General features: G+C 43.8%; 2 protein-coding genes across 4 annotated transcripts in view; one reads left to right on the forward strand and one right to left on the reverse strand.

Annotated features, from left to right (window-relative positions):
* Nucleotides 1-12207, forward strand: part of sphkap (SPHK1 interactor, AKAP domain containing) — a 32653-nt gene extending 20446 nt beyond the window's left edge. For 2 of the 3 annotated variants that reach the window (XM_069147853.1, XM_069147854.1), the window contains 8 exons: nucleotides 129-269; nucleotides 757-1030; nucleotides 1794-5151; nucleotides 6546-6707; nucleotides 7626-7709; nucleotides 10229-10278; nucleotides 10768-10961; nucleotides 11082-12207. In XM_069147853.1, coding sequence (XP_069003954.1) covers nucleotides 129-269; nucleotides 757-1030; nucleotides 1794-5151; nucleotides 6546-6707; nucleotides 7626-7709; nucleotides 10229-10278; nucleotides 10768-10961; nucleotides 11082-11237 — 4419 coding nt within the window. In that variant the 3' untranslated portion in view covers nucleotides 11238-12207. The remainder of the gene's footprint in view (nucleotides 1-128; nucleotides 270-756; nucleotides 1031-1793; nucleotides 5152-6545; nucleotides 6708-7625; nucleotides 7710-10228; nucleotides 10279-10767; nucleotides 10962-11081) is intronic. The other variant, XM_069147856.1, reaches the window with a different exon arrangement.
* On the reverse strand, nucleotides 11618-21051 carry daw1 (dynein assembly factor with WDR repeat domains 1). The gene is made up of 13 exons (XM_069147861.1): nucleotides 20966-21051; nucleotides 20706-20778; nucleotides 19940-20084; nucleotides 19273-19331; nucleotides 19047-19169; nucleotides 18846-18945; nucleotides 18641-18748; nucleotides 18004-18110; nucleotides 17732-17834; nucleotides 17098-17212; nucleotides 16832-16908; nucleotides 13255-13417; nucleotides 11618-13069 (listed from the first exon to the last, which is right to left on the reverse strand). The coding sequence occupies exons 1-13, from the start codon at nucleotides 21003-21005 to the stop codon at nucleotides 13035-13037; spliced, it is 1248 nt and encodes a 415-aa protein (XP_069003962.1). The 5' UTR covers nucleotides 21006-21051; the 3' UTR covers nucleotides 11618-13034.
* Between the last annotated feature and the right edge of the window lie 255 nt (nucleotides 21052-21306).

Here is a 21306-nt window from a genome sequence, read left to right on the forward strand (position 1 = left end):
AATTATTTGTGTCTGACTTGAAACCACAAAGACATTATGTTCAGTTTTGAAGTCATTTAAAAAAATAAAACCTTTTTTTTTTTTGTTATCATCTTGCATTGTGTCTGTGCTTGGCATTTATCTTGCAGAAATTGGCTTCAGTGTCTCCAGACCTGCCAAAGCTTGTTGAATTACTGACTGTCCACCAGCCCAAAGAAAATGAGATCCTACTGCTCAGTGGCCTAGAAGCCTCAGACACTTGCCAAACACAACTACCCTCCCCCCCTCAGGTGAGTTTGCAGTGATCCTCAAATCCTTGCAAGTATTTCCAGCCTTTAAATGAACTGGTGTGGACTGTGAGGCAGAGAATGAAAGCTGTTCTATTGTACCGCAATTTTGTTTTCTCAGTCTTTTTTTAAGCTCAACAAATAAATCAACGTCTAAAATTATTGTTAGAATCAATGCACAGCCTGAGGAGCCTGCACAGACAATTAAACTTGCTTGAGCAGATCCAAATAGTTATTAGTTTATCGAATAAAAGCAAGAAAAACAGGCATGAGGGGTACTTAAGATTTAATGTGTTTATAATATTATATAATAATTTGTGATTATGTGTGTTTAATGTGTGTCTTTCTGTGCGTAATATCTTTGTCAATACCTGCAGACCTTTGTATAAATATATACTGCATAGTACATACAGTATATTGTAAGATGTGAGTGTGTATGCTGCTGCGTGTGTTTGTGTGTGGAAGCATAATCTGTACATGTTCCCTTCAGGGCGGACAGCAGCAGCAACAGAGATGTACAGGTGTGTGCCTGGTTCAGTGTTCGGGGACGAGGCGCTTCACGCCGCCTGGCAGCATCATCTTCGAGATCAACAAGTTCCTGATTGGTCTGCAGTGGGGAAAAGAACGACAGTTTCAGCAGAGCAAATCAGCCAAGCAGCGGGTAGACGATGACACCAATCGCTCCATCTCGTCCATAGAAGAGGATTTCCTGACTGCCTCAGAACACCTTGGAGACGACAGCGAGGATGACGGCTTCAAAAATGGTGAGCCACATTATCTCAGCTGAGGAGGTTTTGTTTTCAGCTGCATTTGTGAGTAAATTGGCAGATAATGGCCAAATCTAAACACAGTTTGATGAAAACTGTAATGTTATATGAATCATCAAAGTACTCGTTTCTGATGTTGATCCAAATGAGTTTCTCAGTATGTTTACAAAAATGTATTGTTCTGTATCATGAAACGAAAATTACAGATGTCTTTTATGATTGTCCAGCACTGTGTAAAAATAAAAGATCAAAATAAAGATTTAGATACAAATTTTAGATATCAAAATAATTTTTTTGAAAAAGCATAAACTGCTGCTTACGTTATGAAGTCATATAAATGTAGTCAATCTGTCATGACTTATATCATCACAGAAGCCTTCAGTCCACTTTCTGTCTTCTATGTGACCAAATGTAAAGCAGCACAGGAAGAATTCCATCTGCTCATGTCAACATGTTATTATTTTCATTGCACACCACAGTAAAAAGCCAAACTGGCAACATTTAAGTGATTTTGCTGACTGGCTGAAACTAGAATTCACTATTTAAAATTGTAAACGTTATTATCATTGTGTTTGTTTTTATTGAGCATACATCAAGTTAAAAAAAAAAAAATAAAAAAAAACTACAGCATTGTGTTGCATTACATTCTATGTTTACATGTTAACAGTCAGTGAAGGGTAACGGGGTAATTTTCTAGTCCTGGTGTGACATTCTGGAAACTGATGGAGCTGCTGTGTGTTTTTCCTCTGTCTCTTCACAGAGCCAGAGAGTGTTGACCTGGAAGAGAGTGTGGTCGAGGCTACACAGAAACATTGTGTCAGACGTGTGTGTCACAGGGGACAGCTGGCCCATCATCAGAACAGGGGGGATGCTGAGGTAAAAAAGGAAGGGCATCAGCAAGCGAGTCTTCATACTAAGGAATCAGCCGGTCACTACGCCACCAATCTGGCCGAGTCCGTACTTCAAGATGCCTTCATCAGGCTCTCTCAAGATGAAACCTCCTTTGTCTCTGAGGCAGCTGTCAGCGTGTCCCTCTCCAGTCGTCTTTCCAAATCCAATAGTCCTTCAAAGACCAAAGAGCCTTCCCAACAGCGCACCTGCTCTTTCGAACTTCCTAAAATTGTCATAGTTCAGAGCCCAGACAGTTCTGATGGGGCGGCAGAATGGCCAGAGACCCAGGTGTCTCATGTGCCCGACCCCAATATCACTGCCAAAGCCAGAGAAACGCCACCGAATGGGACACAGGCTCACATTACCCACCACAATGGAGGACACACATCCAAACATGTAGAAATGGCTTTGGCCTGCGCTGCCAGTGTTATTGGCACCATAACTACTCCACAGCTGACAGAACAGCTTGAATCTGCTTCAGAGGAGGACACGGAGGAGCTGCAGGAACCAGAGGAAAGAGGGGACTACTCCTTCTCCTCGGCTATGTGCGGCATGGCTAAGGTAGCCGGTGCAGTAGCAGCTGTGGAGCTAACGGAGGAGCCAGGAGAGGGTGGCGATTCTGATGCCGATTCGATTGAAATCTACACAGCATCGCGAGGTCTGATGTCTGCTGCCGAGGCCTCCACCGCCTTCACGCTGCATTGCAGCGTAGCAGAGGGTACCAGTGTTGAAGCATTTCGTGCAAACATCGCTGAGGTCCTGCACAGGGAAGCAGCTGAGGTGCTCACTCAACCACAAGGCTACAAAAGCGTTGCCCACCTGCTGGAATCCACACATAACAAGATAGTAGATGGCATTACTTGTCCAAAGAAATGCTGCATGGATGAAGGAGAGGTGGACGACTTAATAAATGAGGTGGCAGACAGTCTTTTCAAGCATGCTTTAGAGAAAGCAAAAAAGAAACGGGAACTAGAAGGCACTGGAAAAGAGGCACCAAGCCTCCAGGTTTTTCTGCAGGACAGTGTAAACAATTTGCTGTTTGATATTCTTTGTCTGACACAGAAAAAAATTTGTCACATCTCCAGATGTGACCAAGGGTCAGGTGAAACTCCAGAGGGCGAGCCTGCTACCACCAAGGAAAGCAAGGACCCGTTAAGTCAATTGCAGTGCTTAGTTGGCCATAGTCTGTCCACTAATAGCGACAACCACAGTGGCATGGTGCACTACATCGATAAGTTACCAATGGTTGCAGGGCTGAGGCAGAAACATGGGCTTGAGGAAAGTGATGTCATTGCATTCTCCACGACAGCCCACATCAAAGAAAAGCAGCAGTCATTATGCAGACAAAGTCAGTCTAAACACACCTCCATGCTGCCCAAAGAATTGTCTGACCTCCAGCTGGGCAGTGGTGCCATCAGAGAGCCTTTGAGTGAAATCCCAAATCACAGCACAGAGAGGAGGGGTCGGCTAGCGACAGCCACCGACAGCAGGCAAGCCTCCCTCACCCCGCAGTCCTCCCTGAACTGTTCTGTACTGTCTTTGAAAGTTGACCAGGAGTTCAGGACGCCTATCACTTGCTATGCTGATGATTTGGCTGCGACAGTGGTGTCTATGGCCACTGAACTAGCAGCCATTTGTTTGGAAAACTCCACCGGGAAACAACCCTGGTTTTGCGCCCTAAAGGGGGCATTTACCGAAGGACCAGAAGCCTACTTGATCCCTGCTTGCCGCACTGTGCTCAGGAGGAAAGAGGGTCAGAGCAGCAACGCCGCGTCCAAGAAACATCGGGCACCGCGCCTCAGTGAGATCAAGAGGAAAACAGAGGAACAACCAGAACTAATGGAGCGACTGGTCAACCGGGTGGTGGATGAGTCGGTCAACCTCGATGAGCCACAGGACCCATTTGCTCTCTTTGCCTCTGAAGTCACAGCAAGGATCATGAACTGCCCTGAACTCAATGTGGTGGATACCTCTAAAACAGGCCAGCAGCGCAGCAGGCTGCAGTGCGAGAGGTGGAGCCGTGGTAAGGCATCTAGTTATGAGAGCATTCCAGAAGAAGACGCAGACCCCTCAGGCCCACCCAACACTCTGGGCCCCGGCAGTCGTTTAGGTCAGAACTTGAGCCGTGGCAGCTCGATCTCAAAGCAGTCCAGCTGCGAGAGCATCACAGATGAGTTCTCAAGGTTCATGGTAAACCAGATGGAGACTGAGGGCAGAGGCTTCGACCTTCTGCTTGACTACTACGCCGGGAAGAATGCCAGCAGCATCCTGGCAGCAGCTGTGCAACAGGCTGCATCAAAAAAAAATGGTCACCTAAATGTCAGGGCCTCATCCTGCCTGTCTAAACAGTCGAGCACAGAGAGCATCACGGAGGAGTTCTACAGGTTTATGCTTCATGATATGGATAAGGAAAACAGAGAATATGGCATTGCCAAGACCAAAGAGTGGAGCAACAGCCTGTTCCCCCCTTCTCCTAGAACACCCTTCTGTATACGTCAGTCTTCTGTCCCAGACCGTCGCTCCTCAGACTCAAGACTGACTGTCAACTCACCCATTAAAGCCAACTCTTTTGACGGATTTGCCCGCAATGTGCGTGGAGACATGCTGAATATCTTCCCCACCAACTCAGTGTCAGCCACGGGACTGTGTAAGTCAGATTCCTGCCTTTATCAAAGGGGTAAGAGTGACCAGATCACTGACATGCTGATTCATGAGACCTGGTCGAGCTCCATTGAGTCCTTGATGAGAAAGAACAAGATCATTGCTGATCCAGAAGACAGTATTGAGCTGGAGGCTGCAGGAGACTGCTACCAGCCCCACGTGCAGCAATTTGCCAATCGCCTGGCAGCTGACATTGTAGATATTGGCAGGTCTGCACTCGGGGGACAGCAAGATGTGGCTGGGAGCACACCCGGGTCGCACCCTCAGCCACACATGCCTGTTGGCGAGAGGAGGAGGGGGTTCAAACAATCGCATCTAAGTTGTAGTCGCGGTAAGTCCAGCCAGGAGCAACATGGCACTGGAGTCGGGTCCGGGTCCGGGGCCAGTGACAGCAGCGCACCCTGCATGAGGGGCCCCAGAGATGTGCCGCTGATCCACATTGAGGGAGATCAGAGAGATGAAGAGACTCTTTTAAACCCGAAACGGACAGGAGGAGGACGTCAGGACATATCTGCAGACACGTCAGCTCCCAAGTGTATGGAGAGAGCTACGGTCAACAGCAGCAGGTATGACACTGCTCACACTCAGTCAGACCTCTCCCTCACGCAGAAGGTTTTTTTTGTTTTATAGCCATGTAACAGAATCATACAGTAGATGTGAGAGGTTAAGGTCAATCTGTCTGACTAGAATAAGAGAAAGAAATAAAGAACCACATGATTATTTTTCAAATAAGCATTTAAGTGTATGAAAATCAGCACTAAACAAATAAATTCCAGTTCTGCTGTGTACCAAAGCTATTCTTAGACTGTGGCAGAGGATCTATTTACTGGAAAAACTAATCTCTTTTAGCTGTGTGCGAGGTTTGACAAACCTTTGGCTAGGCTGTGACTCACGCTGTGGGTGATGTACTGTGTGCACAGAGAGCTTTTAGTGGCTTCATCTTTTATACACAGAGGGGCTGTTGAACTCAATCAGTACAAGCTGCAATCACACTTGGCTAACACACTAGAATTCATAGGTAGTCATATAGATTACATTGGCTGACCTAAAGGAAATGAAGAATTTTGGGTGTTGCATTGTTAGACATGGTCGGTCTTACATGTCAAACCAGACTGACACTTCAGCAAGACAAGGACTCAGCACGGTGGCGAGATTCAGTCTAATTCTAAAAGCGCAAAGTCTCTTGAGTGACCTTTCACGGGAGGCAGAAGAGCAGGGATGCTCCCAGAGGACATGCTAGTTAATATTCTGGGGTAATGCAGACTGGAGCATACTGCATACATAAATACAGTATAATCCAGTATAGTATAGAAACTATATGCATATGGTGGAAAGTAAAAAATATAATATCCAGATAAAATGTAGATCCTCAAAACAAGCCATGTTTAACAGTTACTGTAAGAAAAAGATACAAGTCACTTAGGCCACAGGAGAGTCACAAGACGTGCTCTTTTTCACTTGACAATGCATCTAATCCAGAAACAAGTGGAGCGCATCTGTTTATTCCTTGTGTCAGGCTGGAACTCAATCAATCGCCTCGTCAATAAAACCTTATTTCCCTCTAGAGTTGTTGAGGATGGCAGCCCTCAATCATCTGATTATGACTTAATTTAATCAGTTTCCTGAAAAACACTGACAATCCCAAAGGCCCCATGGGAAATGCAGTTTGCTGATGCATTAGAGACATTGAAATTGAATAGCTTTCTGTGTACGTGGTGAGTTGATAGGTCAAATTCTAAAGGCTTGTCATTTTTACAGGGTTAATGTTCATGTTAAGAGCAGAAATTGTCCCATCACTGCCTTTTAAAATGCATTTCAGTTTGAATAAAACTGTGTTTTACAGCACATGACAGAACAGTAAATACAGGAACAAGAGAACAACAGCCAAAAGTTAACTACACATTGCAGCAGACTACCAGTTGATGGTCACTCCCACCATCTTGCGGTTTGCTCTCCCCAGCAGTGAGAGGGAAAGGCCAGCTGCGCCGGTGGCTGCAGTAGTGAAGAGGGACAAGCGTTCTATGAGTGCTAGCAGTGAAGAGAGCACGGGGAGCTGGTCTCATATAACCCCCGAAGATGACCCCCAAGAGGAGACCAGTAGTTTTATCCAGCTGAGCGAGGGGTCAGTAACCGTTGCTCCTTGATATCCCGCTCCAAACGCTGCTAATCTCACCCTCACCCCACTCTCATTGGCCCATTGCTACTGACACTCGTGTTCTCCTGTGCCAATGCCAATTTACTCCCTGCTGCTGTGATATCCACACCTGCTAAAGCAGTGTTTAGCACAGAGCTCACTCCACAAAACCGCACAGGGCTAAACCCTGTCCAGGGTCCGCTACATGCAGTGGTACAGGGCTGTGACATCACATACCTAAAGACTGATCCAGAAGATTCGCTACACCATCCTCTGCTTCTTCAAAGTCTCATTTGTTTATCCAACTCACAGTGTGGAGTCACAGCTCTGTGTTGAGGATGATGCTCTGCTTTGCCTCAAATAGTAAAGTAATAAGCTACAATAATGGGCCAAATAACTTTACTAACATCAAGTAAGTATCTTAAACTGCATGTGTAGTTTAAATAGTAGAAGCTGGAAGGTTCTATGAGCTCAGTGCAGCAATGACTTAAGGTTTTTAACGGCAAAGATAGTTGTCTACCCCACCATAACACTTGCTGCTCCTCGCAATTTCTCCATCTACCTGCTTCCTTTAACTCCACCTCATCCCTGATCCATGTTGCCGGCACAAGGGCATGGCTGCCAGCCTTGCCTGTCCACCCTACCCACCTAAACTACCTCCAGATCTCCTCATCCCCATATTCAGGCGGGCTTGCTGCCAGACTAAAGTCACCAGCTCTCCCGGCTTGAGCGTCCAATTCTGCTGCAGCTGCTATTTATATATTAATCACCAGCTAACAAACATGACCTGCATCCCCTGCGCTTGGTGATTGTTCTCAGTCAGCGATCATGTTGGATGTCTTAAGACAGCATATAAATGACACTATCACTTGTGGGGTTTTTTTTGTTGGTTTTTTTGGTTTACAGGAATGGAACCAGCAGCACATCTAGCCTAGGCCTGGCAGACCTGGACGCTTTTTCTGATGTGCCCACTCAGAGCACAGTAATCAGGTATATGTCACTGTCACAAGCCGGTGTTGATATATTTTTCATTATTGTGTCACTATCATGTCCATCATGACATGATTTTAATACGGCAGAGAAGTGCAGTTATTGCTTTTTCTTCAATTCTCACGCTCAGACATTCTGCAGAGACGGGTCTATTGTCACTCCAGCACAGATAATCATCTTGTCTTTAATAGACATAACAGACATATGAGGGGTGATTAAAAAGTTCAGAGACTGTTCCTGTTGTGCACGAACAGAGTGCAGCACAGTGACGTTCACGGAGCAGGAGGAAGCTATAACTTTTGCAAGCGAGTGTTCCAAGTCATGTCACTTGATCATCATAGACACCTGAGCTACACACGTTTTTTTTATGACCTCCGGGAAAGAGCATTTGTGATTTCACCACGGACTTGAGCAAGAATGCCCATTTCATTTTGCGTCAAATATTTGGGGACCAACGAGAAGTCGCAGAGAGCCAAATCCGACGTGCGGGGTTGGTGGTGAAAAATGCGTCGTCGTGTTGAAGAAACCGTGCGATTTGCGTCAAATGTTTCCTCTTAAACACCTCAGAACGTCACAGTAGAACTCTGTATTGACAGTCTGATCCTGAGACCGAATATACGAGACTGGATCAGTAAGTTCTGAGACCGTTCCTGTTGCGCGTAAATGATGTGCAGCACCGTGACATGCGTAGGGCAGGAGAAAGGTATGACCCAAATGAGTAAGTGTTACAAATGTCATTCCTTGATCAAAATCAGCACCCGAGTTACGCAGGTTTTTTTGTGAGCAGTATTTCAGGAGCACAGCGATTTGTCTGGTAGACGTGACCAGAGGATGCGCATAAAATGTTGTGTCAAACTCCGGAAATTTGACAGCAGAGACCCTTAAAATGCTTCAGAAAGCTTGTGGTGAGGAAGCAATGAACCAGCCTGGGAGTTTTATGTGACATTTGCATTTCCAAGGCGCAGAACGTCACTGTCCCCAACTGAAAAAAAAAAAAAAAGGCGAATCGGTTCAGGTGGATTTTCTTTGGCATTTGCAGGGTTGTGCACTGTGAATTAATTAGTCAGACTGTCAACACGGAGCTCTACTGTGATGTTCCGAGTTGTCTAAGGGGAAGAAATCGAGTGCAAATAACCCGAACTGTGGCACGATGGCACTCGGGTCCTCCAAAAATGACAACGAGCCTGCTCACAGCGGAATTAAAAGCCTCGTGTTGCTCGCCTGCAATAAAACAATTGTTGCACCCCACCACCACCACCCAACCCACCCACCCCCAGATTTGTCTCCCTGGTACTTCTTTCTGCTCCCCATTAATGTGTCACAACTTTGACGTACGCTCTCTGCTAAAGCTGCAGGCGCGTAAAACATCGCCAACGCGCCGGGACCACTACTCACAAAAGCGCGCGTAATTCGGGGTTCTGAGTTTGGTAAAGCGACAAAAAAAATGTTTCAACACTCATCAGAGTTATGCCATCCTCCTTCCCTGTGCACGTCACGGTGCTGCACATTGTGCACTAACAGGTTGAACTCCCGACCTCGCGTCCCTTCTTTAGTCTCGGACAGTGACGTTCTGTTCCCCTCAAAACACCTCGCCCAGCTCAGTGCTTCATTGCCGTAGACTTTATGAAGCATGTCAAATGTCTCTGGTGCCAATTTCCTGATTTTTTTTTTTTTTTTTTTTTACACAAAGTTGGATGTGCTCCCTCTGCTCAAGTCCACGGTGAAATCACAAATGCACTAGTGCTCACAAAAAAATGTTAAACTGCCCAAGTTTACAACATGTTTACAGCCTGATACGAAGGCAATTTTGGGCTCAACAGCTAATTTCCCCGTTCCTGTAAGGGGGTATACATACCCACATATATATATTATTTTTGTATAATTCACCAAGTTGTGAATAATTAAGGACGGGACTGCTTTGAATGACCGGTTGGTGTCGTGACAGTTGGCTAGCTCTCTGCAGTTGACCGGGCCTTGTTCGACCTGCCTCTGCTCCTTCCATGCACCACCTCTTTGCTTTTGATTTTTGATTTTGCTGTCGGTAAGACTGAGACAGGCACTACCGAGATGGCGACGGGCCAGAAACACCTATAACCGAGCTTCAAAACCGCTCCTCAGAAAACCTGTGGGTGACGTCATCCCCAGCCGACTGCATCTATTCTATTCTATTCTATTCTATTCTATTCTATTCTATTCTATTCTATTCTATTCTACCATCTCGACTGTAAAGATTTAGTTTAGCAGTGCATTCTCTCTCTATATATATATTCTATAAGCATTCTATAAATACAATGTGTAGTTTTTACAATTAGTTTTTTGGGATGTGTTAAACAAACAGGACTGTTCCCCCGCCAATCTCAGCTAAGCTAAGATAACCGCTTTTGGACATTGCTTAATATTTCCCATACAGACATAAGTGGTAGCAATTTTCTCATCTAATTCTTGGGAATAAAGCAAATTAAAAAATATCTCCAACAATGTTGGACTGTTTACTAAATTACATTTTTCTTTCCTCACAGCGAGGAGACCGAGAAAGGCCATCAGGCAGGAACTAAAGGAAATGTCTTTGGTAAGTGTAGTCATGGATTTTTATGACATCTCGGTGTCATTCACCTGCTAATTATTCCTCACCAGGAACCCTCGAGGCACAGTATGTGGTTATTCTCTGAGATTGACCTGTCAAACTGATGCGCTTGAATAGAGGCAATTGTCTTTTATGAATTCAGGATGGTCATAGATAAATAAAATAAAAGGGTCCGTAGCTCGAAAAGTGTCTCAACATTATATTCATCTTTGTTTAACGGGTCAAACAAAGATCATCCCAAAGCAAAACCGAGCTCAGCATATTTTTTACTTTATGAAGCTGAACATGCCGTGTGATTGCGCGAGAGGGTTTCGTATGTTGGCTTTTGATGTCGCAGCAAGTAGAGAACAGAAAGAATTGTCCGCGCAGTCCCACGGTGCTTCGACGGTGAGGCGTGAGCATAGTTAACACCGAGGCGCGTAGCGTAGAGATGACCCATCGACACGGTACGACCTGGTACGTGTCATCTTTCAGGGGGCGGTTCAGCGAGGACGGCAGGCGGCGGCGGCAGCAGCAGCAACCTCACGGAGCTGTTGGTGGTAAACTGTGATCTCGAGTCGGACTGTGTGGACACGGAGCTGAGAGTGGCCCTGCAGTGGATCGCTGCCTCCGATTTGGGCCTTCCTGGTCTCTTCTTCAGGAAGTCCAAAGAGAAGAGGGTTGCAAAGGTCGGCACAGTTGTTGGAAAGTCACATTAAAGCAGCGGAATGAATACAGAACTGACAGACATTTATCCACAAAATGAAACTGACGACCGTACATTTACTCTGTTTTCGTTTTCTCTCAAGTTCCAGAGGGTGGTCCACCTGATGTCTCAGAAGGCGTGGCGGATTACAGACTTGTTCAGCGCTGTGGTTCAATTCTGTAAGCTGCAGGAGAAAAAGGAGGAGGCCAACCGTTCTCTCCGGGCCAGCCTGTTTGATTGGCTGTTGGAGACCCTTTAGGATGGACTAACCTCCTCATACTGCAAACGCACATGCTCACTTCCTTCTCTCACACTTGTGACACATTCCCAGCCCGTTTGCCCGGGCCATGTGTGACCACATCAAGCGTCTGCTGCTGCGACGCACTCGGCATACTTGAGAAATTCATGCCTCTCGCCCTGTCCGTGAAGGTTGCGTTTTATGTCTATTCGCAGCGACGAATGGACCTGCGTCCCTTTAAGAGCATGTGTTTTGTTTTCAGATTTACAACACGCAGTACGCTGCAAGTACACGGGTTGGATCTTTCTGGTCGATATGAACTGAGCCCTTAAGCGATTATAGTCACCAGGTTGTAACTGCTCCAGATTATACATAAATATATATATTTACAGATTCTCACAACCAATTTATGTTATTTATTTACTTACTCCAAATGAACACATGACACAAAGTACTTATACAGCACAGGAAAATCAGGTTAAATTCTCCCCACAGATCAACATGCTCAAACCTTTTGTATTTGTAAAAGAGGCTGTTCAGATGTGAGCCCAGAAAAAGTCCTTTCACTTTCTCCTGATAGCCACTTACGAGTGCACATTTGCCTAGCGTTAGCAAATCATCCATGTGTTTGTTGTGTTCATTGGCCAACATACCAGCTCTGTTGTGACTTTGAAATTCAGTTCTAAGTAAGATGTTATTTTGGTCAAGTTACTTGAGAACTGATTATTTTGGATAGCTGTACTGTATATACTGTAGATTTGGAACTGCTGCACCTCGGAGTAGTGGACTGCTCTCTAGCTTTTACTATGTCTGACAGACAGAGTAAGGTTTGTAATGTTGAATTTGTATGTGGATCTGGTCTGTTTATTTCTCTACTTAGTGGTAATCTAGTGTTACATCAGCATTGAGGGGGGGGAGGGAGCACATGATTCAGCTGTAAACTCTGTCACGGTAGAACTGAATGTATTTATCTTTTGACATCAATAAATTTCTGTGATGTGAAATACAAGCACTCTTGAATATTCGTAACATTTAACAGAAAGAAAATTTTCTCTTTTTTGGAAATTTTAAAAGGGAAATTTTCTCTTTCTGGGAAATTTTGAAAAGGAAATTTTCCATTTTTTTTGGACATTTTGAAAGGAAAATTTCCCTTTTTTGGAAGTTTTGAAACGAAATACGCAAAAAAAGTACTACTATAGCAAGTCGTCCAAAATATGTCCAAAAAGTCATAATATAACATGCCGTCCAAAATATGACCAGAAAGTCATACGAATTTCATCCTTTTCAGACGTAAGGATACCGCGTTATATTTTTCATCGTTCTTAGACGTAAGGGACCCCCTTATGTTTCTTATGCTTTTCGGAGGTAATACTATACTATACTATAACACTTCATCCAAAATAAGAAAAAAAAAGTCATAATACGGCATGTCGTCCAAAATATTTAAAAGAAGTCATACTTTAGTATTTCACCCCAAATGTAAAAAAAAAAAAATCGTCTTATGGAATATTGTCAAATATGTCAAAAAAAATATCATACTTTGATGTGTCGTCGACTACGTCAAAAAATATCATACTTGTCCTCAGCAGAGCTCCACTGAGAGGCTTTAGAGAGGTGGTGTGAGACGGTGTTGAAAAGAGTTTTTGACACTGAAAACCACAAAAATATCTTCACGAGGATGTCAGGACAATCAATAAAGCACCAGAAACGTTACAACATGGGACCTTTAACAGATGCAGATTGTATGTTGCATTAAAAACACAAATTGATCGGCACGCGCACGTCCGCCGGAGCCTGTGACGGGTCAGCGGAAGGGGGTCAGTACCAAATCCGGCATGTGTTATCCTTGCTGCCTGCAGGGGAGCACAGACACAAACAGGTGGCTGCGCAGAAGGACACAGCTGCATGCTTTTCATCTCAAATGTGCAATTAAGCATTTGTGACGGCTGGTGAGCAGGAGTTTTATTCACCGCTTGAAGCTCCAATTTTTAACGGTGCGGGGTCGACAGATGTGGCGTGTGCGTAGACAGTTACGCACCTGTAATGATGGTGTCGCCCTCGTAGTTGAAGACACAGGAGAAGATTTCGTCGCTGTGCCCCTCCAGGACTTGCAGGCACGCCCCAGACCGAACATCCCACAGACGTGCCGTCTTGTCTGAGCTGGCGGTCAGGACCCTGCTGCCCTGGGGGCTAAAGCAGATCTACCAAAAGAGACAGAGGCAGGAGAGTCAGCCTCGTGCTACGTGAGCGACGGAGTGCCGGATAAGAGATGACGAGGGAAGGGAAATGAGCGGCCATGTCGGCAGCATTATTCCGCAGAGCTCATTTAATAGAAGAAAAATAAATGCACCGGTGGCACTACTTAGTGAAGACAATAGAGTATTGTGAAAATCATGGCCAAAGCTGATCGTGTTAAAGCTCCCTGAATGGTTTTCTATTCCGACGGTAGGGTGAAGGAATGGATAATTACATAAAGTTGACCCCAGATGGTCATGGAAGCGAAGTACGCTTTTATTGAAAACTCCAAACCGTGCGCTAAGGGCAATGGAAATGGAAACTGACTGCAGAAGAAGCTGATGGAAGACGATGACAATGTAAGCTACGACAGGTGAAAAAATTGAAAGGAGAAAGATCAAAATGGAGGGAATAGAGATAGAGCATAAGAAAGGAGTACTGGGACCAAGTATCAATGGGATCAATGCCGTGTGAAAATGTCATATGGCATAATAATTCTAATCTCATTTCCTAAATAGTCGGCAGTCCCTCCTGGATTTTGCCGAGTTATTTTGTAATAGTTGCGAACAAAAATGTTTGATTTTGCGGGAGATTTTCTCAAAAGTTGGGATGTAATTTGCAAATTTTAGTCATTGAGGGTTTTTTTGTGGTAAATTGTGGAAACTAGAAAAAAATTGCAATTCAAGGAAAAAAAATTGTTGTTTTTAAGTTTTACCTATTAAAAAGTAATATGTCATCACTTCTTTTGATAATATTATGCTACATATTACTTACGGATTATAATATTGATTGATTTATTTATTGAACCATGGGCCTCAAAGTAACAAAGAATTTATGAAAGTGACGCAGCTTTACAAAACGGGACAATCTGTGACTAATATAGAATACAAAGGCTAAATCTGCTGTCAAAATAAAAGCTTAATTTAGCACACTGTACACACACAAAAAAAACTGCACTCTCTTATAACTTGAAGTGTGTAAACAACTAAATTAACATACAGTATTCCTAACTTGAACAAGACCCCGTTTTCCACAAATGCCATCACTGGAGTTTGTTTTGCTGACAAGAGGAGAGGGTGAAGGACCTTATTGATGGGAAGTGAGGAGTTATTTTCGTTAACAAAGCTAGTATTTTTTCAAAATTGCAAGCTCTCACAAATATTCTGGGAATTGCTTTACTTTGTGTCTGTGCCTTCCAGGCTCACGATCGCAGTAATTAACACAAAGCAGCCGGTTCTTTGAAGAGCTCCAGAGAGATGTAAAACTACACTGAGATGGTTTTTTTTTTTGGTACTGAAAAACCCACAGAAGAATCTCTTTATGGATATCAAGAATGCTAGTATGTTGTAAAACACCAGAACAGTCTGAAATACGGGACCTTTGAGTTACCAATTTTAGAGCTTTCTTTATTGACTTTTTACCCGGGGCTGGAAAAGTGCCTTGTACTCAGGACTCCTCCTCTTCTACTTTGAAGCATTCTGCGAATGTGCTCTACAAAATGTTATGAGTTTTCCAGGTTGTCATTTTGGCATCATCTAAGTGTCCGAATAAAGTTAATGGCGCGTGCAAGGTGGAAATGAAAGGATTGCAAGCAAGGACATTTGAAAGACAAAAGGTGTGAATTTCTGACATGACATGCTGCAGTTTATACACTGGAGTCCAAATAGAAATACACACTCAGGTCTTTGGAATCAGTCATTCCATTACCAGTCCAATCATTTATATATTTATTTTTTTTATAAATAAATAAAAAAAATGGTATCAAGGTGAATTAACTAGAGGACAGACTGAGACAAGCCTACTGAGCAAGACACCGAAATAGAAGCACAAATCCACGAAGTAATGGTTAAGAAGCACGGGGAGGAGGGGGAGAGGTGTCCTGTTAGGGAGAGATTAGTGTCATAATCCTCTGGAATCATCCTCCATCCAGCCTATTTTATTACCGGCTGTCTGATGTTCACTAAAGACACACAGAGAAGCCTCTGAGCCACAACCTGTGGAAAACGCGCTCGCGTGCGGAGCGCCGACACCAGACCAACAGCGAATGGGGGAAAATCCACTACGCGGGGTTAGCGGTCCTTTTTAAGGATGTGGGATTACATGTGATTTCGCGGCGATGACGCGTGCGCTCCGAGTTCGAAGACACAAACTCGGTTTATGCTCGCCGACGGACAAAGATGACCAAAAAAAAACAAAAAAAAAACCATCCTGAAACCTGGATTTCCTGTCCCGGCACTTGAGCGTCACGCTTTATCCCGAATCTCATTCTCAGCTGCATCCACTAACTTGTCGTTTGCGCCCCCGCGGCTCATTACAACAATACTTAATCAGTCAGTATCATTTGAATGTGAAGATAATGCTCCAATTACATTTCTAAACATGAGCCTTGTTGCATAGTTGTCAAAGTCAAAAGTTACCTGGAGGTAAATTTGGCCCAATTTGCGTGACATCAATTTTGTAGCCATAAATTAATCAATTAATAGATTAATAAAGTCAGCTCTAATCTAATTTAAACACAATTTGGACTCATTTCTGTGCTACTTCATATTATTAATTGAATGCTAAACATTATAACCCCGTTTCAAAAAGTGTAAATAAAAACAGAATGCGATGATTTTGCAGATCATGTAAAACCCATATTTAATTAGGAATAAACTAAAGACAACGTATCATGTTGAAACTGAGACATTTAGTTTTATGAAGAATATATGCTAATTTTAATTTCACGCCAGCCATGCGTTTCCAAAAAGTTGGGACTTTTGTAAACGGTGCTGTTGACTCTTGTTATATCTTTGTCTGTATATTTAGTCTATAATAGAGACAAAATGATAACATTTTCAGCAACAACAACAACTTCAATACAAAATCTTATTGCCGAACAAAGCCTCACGAAACAAAAGCTAGCTCGTGAACAGGGTGAGACTTTAGCTTTTTGGCGATTACACCTGTCACGATCCTGAAATTTGAGTCGACATATAAATGTCATATAAATAGTTGTGACTGATGATTCGTTTGTCTTTTTGTCTTTAAAAACTCATGTGACCGCACGTGATTGTGAAACATATTTTGCTCATGGGAAACATTTTCTTTTGGAACATTTGCATGGTGTAATGTGTGAAGCCCATGTAGCTTCCGATATGAAAACCCTTCCACATCCCCTCACCCCCCCATGTTATCATATTTTGCAACATGTGGTAAACATTTTGTCACACATGTGATCACGTGTGTCCCATGCGGAAAACGTGTTGTTGTTGTTTTTTTTTTCTTTAAGGGAGCCGTTTTTAATAAACATTCATGGAAACGACTATAACAGCTTCAGCATCGGCTTAAATAATTGTAAAATGACTCGTGTGATAGGCGTTTTGGTTTCACTGACTTACCTTGGAGATCTCTCCGTCATGGCCCTCCAGGGTCACCAGACATTGATGTGTGGTTGCGCTAAACACTCGCGCCGTACCTGAGAAAGACGAGGACAGACAGGGTTTCCAGTCTGCACCGACAGTCCAGTTTTACTTCTCCAAATGTTGATTTTTGTCAAAGGAAACAAGTATAATATAAACAACAATCGCTGTATTTACAATCGTAAAGAATAGCATGACTTTACTATGAATGTAAATGAGGCAGTGAATGAAATCGTCAGACTCACCATCAGCCGAGGCAGTAGCAATGAGCTGACCGCCTAAATCAAAACATACATCCAACACTTCTTCCTTGTGTCCGACTAGCGTGGCCACGCACTTCCCACTGACTGCCTCCCACAACTGCAAACACATTTGCACAGAGCAACAAAAAAAAAAACATAACTCTGCACACTCGGGCACGATTCACATAAGCACAAAAAGTGGAACGCGCACACATGCGGACACGCAATATAATAAAAGATCCCTCGCAATTAGCCGTGAGGCGTCTGAAGGAGCTTTTTTTTTTTTTTTTTTTTCGTCATCTTCCCCCAGAATAATGCAGTGAGCCGGAGAATTCGTTCACGTGAGGGTGACTCATCTTGGCATAATTAAGGAATCAGGATTTCATTTTCCTACTTGAAATGATGGTGACCTCAGAGACCGGACGTGGGGAAGAGATGGAAAGTGAGAAATGGAGGACAGAGAGTATGAATGACGGGTTCCATCCATCTCAAGTACCTGCGGTAGTTTAAAATGCTAAGTGACAATTATTGTGCAAACGATTGCAGCGGGTGACGGACGTTATCCCAGGAGGTGAGGAAGGATTTTGGCAAAACTAACGGCGGGTTTGTTAAAAGTCTTTGAGTGATGATGGGTCACCTTGCAGGTTTTGTCCATGGAACCTGTGACTATGAGGGAGCAGTCCCAGTTAAACTGAACATTGCTTATTTCTCCCGTGTGACCTATCAGAGCGTGGACACGTCTGAGAAAGAAAACACAGAAGGAAAAAAAAAGAAAAAAAAAGCATTAGCAAACGGCAATTCATCCGCTGTGCACTCTTATGTGCAAAAATCGAGAGGTGTTCCACATGTACGGTAATGACAAACGCACACAACAGCGCATGCATCGTAATAACAATGGTGACAGCTGACCTTCCTGAGGCAACATCCCATATGGCAACCGTGTGATCGAAGGAGCCAGTGACAAGCTGATTGCCTACTGTGTTGAAGCACAGAGAGAGGACCTCCGCAGTGTGACCCTGGATGGAATAAAAACAGAGAGCATCACCCCTCGCCGCCTCGCCTCTTCTCCCTCTTACGAGACCTGAATTTTCCTCATGCACATGTTTTAAACTGCAAATATATATATATATATTATAATAAACATAAAACATTTAGCTTACACGGTTGATTTTAAATTCTTGCAATAAACTATAAATACAAGAGCAAAACGCTTTAGATGATCTTTTGTGTTGACTGTGACTGATTCTTTATGCTCCTGACACAGAGCCAGCCAGCCAAGCCAAACCGGTCACGCCACGGACCCACGTGTAGTCTGCACATCAAAGACGACTACTACACTCCTGCCCCTCAGGTGGGAGTTATGAGAGCATTATTAAACAGTACATTCAGTTTAGGAATAATTACACTCGTGCGGGTGAATTAAAAGCGACTTAAACCGCGGTGAAGCAGAGTGAACGCATGCGAGTCACAATGCCAGAAAGAAAAGCGCAAAAGGAGTAAATAAGATTGCACGGTAGGTAAGCGAGTAAAAGACGAGGTAACTCACTGTCAGCGTGGCCACCTCCTCCCCGCTCTCCACGTCCCACAGCTTGGCAGTGGTGTCCATGCTGCCCGTGGCCACCAGTGTACTCTGGGGGTTGAACGCCAGGCACACCTGCACCACACACAAATGTCTCTTTTACAGTTCCATGCGTTTGATACCCGCTGCAAAATCAAACAGGATATAAAGTAAAACGGATCGTCATACGTACTATTTCTGCCACATGTCCCCGAAAAGTGTGAAAACATTTGCCGGTCGCGGCGCACCACAGTTTGCAGGTCTTGTCGAAAGATCCGGTGGCGATCTTGTCTCTTTTGAGTTTAACGGAAGATGGAAAACGGTCCAATTTTAGGATAAACACCGCAAAGCAATGCGACTCTTCGTGCGTTGCGACTGACTCAAGCTCATTTACCCGTAGGGATTGTTGAACGCAATTGCATACACCACGTTTCTGTGGCCCTCAAGCATGTGCAGCTCCGCGCCTGAGGCCGTGTCCCAAACTCGACATGTCCTGTCGTAACTCCCAGTTATAAACCTGCGGAGTGGGGGGGAACAAGACGAGTAAAGCGCAATTTTATTTTATTTTATTTTTTTTAAATTCCAAAGCGCCCGACTAGTAGTGCATGTTAGAAACCCACCTTGACCCCGATTTGTCGAAGGCAACGTTTGTCAGCGGCAGTATGTGCGCCTTCAGGTCCTTGGAAAGAGAACAAAGAAAGACAATTGAGAAATATCCTTTCCGACGCCGCACGCTGCTGTGATTGACTTCATTGGTATTTAATATTACTCGTGTTGTTCAACTTTTGGCACGCTTACTTTGTCTTCTAATCCTAAAAACGTAATAAGCTGACCACTGCTGCTCTCTAGTGCCTCTTTGGAGCACTGACTTCTGGTTTTACAATTCACACTCGTACATTTCCACTAATACAAATAACATTCACATATCGTGGAGCTCATATTCTGCTGCCTTTAGTTGAAGTGGACGACAATTTTATCAACCGAAGTCATTTCACCTGCCTGTGTAGAATATAGTAAAAAAAAAAAAAATTAAAAAAGATTTGCACAAGGCAAAATGAACCAGAATTCCTTTAGTTTCTCAATATGCAACACATCATATGTGCCAAGTTTGTGCAAACAAAGAATAACTTCCTTTACTTGTTTCAGAAAAACCAGACATATATTTTACAAACCTGCCAACGGACCTCGGGCAGCTTGTAGGACACGTATTGCATGTAAATGACGTGCCACTGTTTATTTGTTTATTACTGTCCAACAATAGGAGCGTGAGTCTAGTCAGTGTCTGACCTTGCAGAAGCAGAACCTGTGGTGGTCCTGCTGGCCCTGTTTCTGCTGAAGTCGGAGGACCAGCTCTTTGACCTGCTCAGCCCGGGACTCTGTGATCAGAGGCTCCGACTGTCTGATTTCTGCCACCAATTCATCTGGATCTGTCCTATAAGGAGGGAAAATGCAGATTACTTGATTGCACGAAATGAAAAAAGAAAAATACTAGCAAACATTTTATATATATATATTTTCAGCGAATCTCTAAAAAAAAAAAAACAATTCAAGTCCAGAGAAGATGCTCTGTTAGATATGAAATGCAGCTTAACAAGCATTAAATCCAGCCTTTAACCCAAGTATAGTTCACGAGCAGGGGAAAAACTCCCCTTGTTAGATTTAAGCACACTTTTGAGTGTCACAATGAGCCGAGCGGATTTACTTTTGTTATTCCCATTGAAAGTTTGATTTGTATCCACACACACAAAAAAAAAATACATGTTGTCTTCGTCAAGACAAATGTCAAAATTAAGGACATACAACTACAAACCAATCTTAATCCTACACGTGACATGGTTGGACAGTATAAAGGGTGTCAGCCGGCATTAAGTAGTGAAAGTGTTTTGGTTTTTTTTTGGTAACACATTCAGAACAGAGCAAATGTAGAAAGGGTAGTTTGGTGATTGACCTCAGGTGGACAAAGTGACAAAACTCCTTCAGAGGTTGTAATGAAATCACACACTTAACCACAGAGTTGTTAACATGTTATGCTGACGTTGTACAACTCACTCACTCTGTAGTCAAATCCAAAAGATCGATTGATTTGGTCCGTAATAATCCTCCCATCTTGTATTCCAGGATTATACCTGATAGGAAAGAAAGGAAAAAAAACAACAACAACAACGAACCGAAGTCGGATAATCAACATTTGAGTTTTGGAGCTCAGATGGTCGACACAAGTTAAGCTGCAGAAAGTTCATTACAAAGTGGGAAACATTTCTGTGCAGCACTGTCGTGTTCTCTGGAAGAGAGGCAAGTTTTCGTTTGTATTACCTGGTGGATAATATCTGAGAAGAAACCGCTTGAGTTTCATGCTGCCATGTATCGAGGTCTCGTCTCATCGCTGGTCAACAAACCGTTGCTACAGCGACCGAGGCGCATGCGCGGTACCAGCGTAAATAAACATCTTCCAGGATTTACGTGACGGGTTGCGGGTTGTATAAAACCTTTTTAAAACGACTAAACACACAACGATGACACTGCTCCTGTACTTTCGCGCATCGTGAGGGCATTACACGAGGAGCCCTGGGTCTTCATATATTTCAAGTGTGGCCCATAGCCCAACTCTTAACACCCGAATTTATGCAATGACGTGAGAGGCACATACTCGGGGG

This window comes from Embiotoca jacksoni, unplaced genomic scaffold, assembly GCF_022577435.1.
Source record: "Embiotoca jacksoni isolate LCO1_2020_lvr unplaced genomic scaffold, fEmbJac1.0.p SCAF_14, whole genome shotgun sequence".
In the NCBI taxonomy this organism is placed as follows: Eukaryota; Metazoa; Chordata; class Actinopteri; family Embiotocidae; genus Embiotoca; species Embiotoca jacksoni.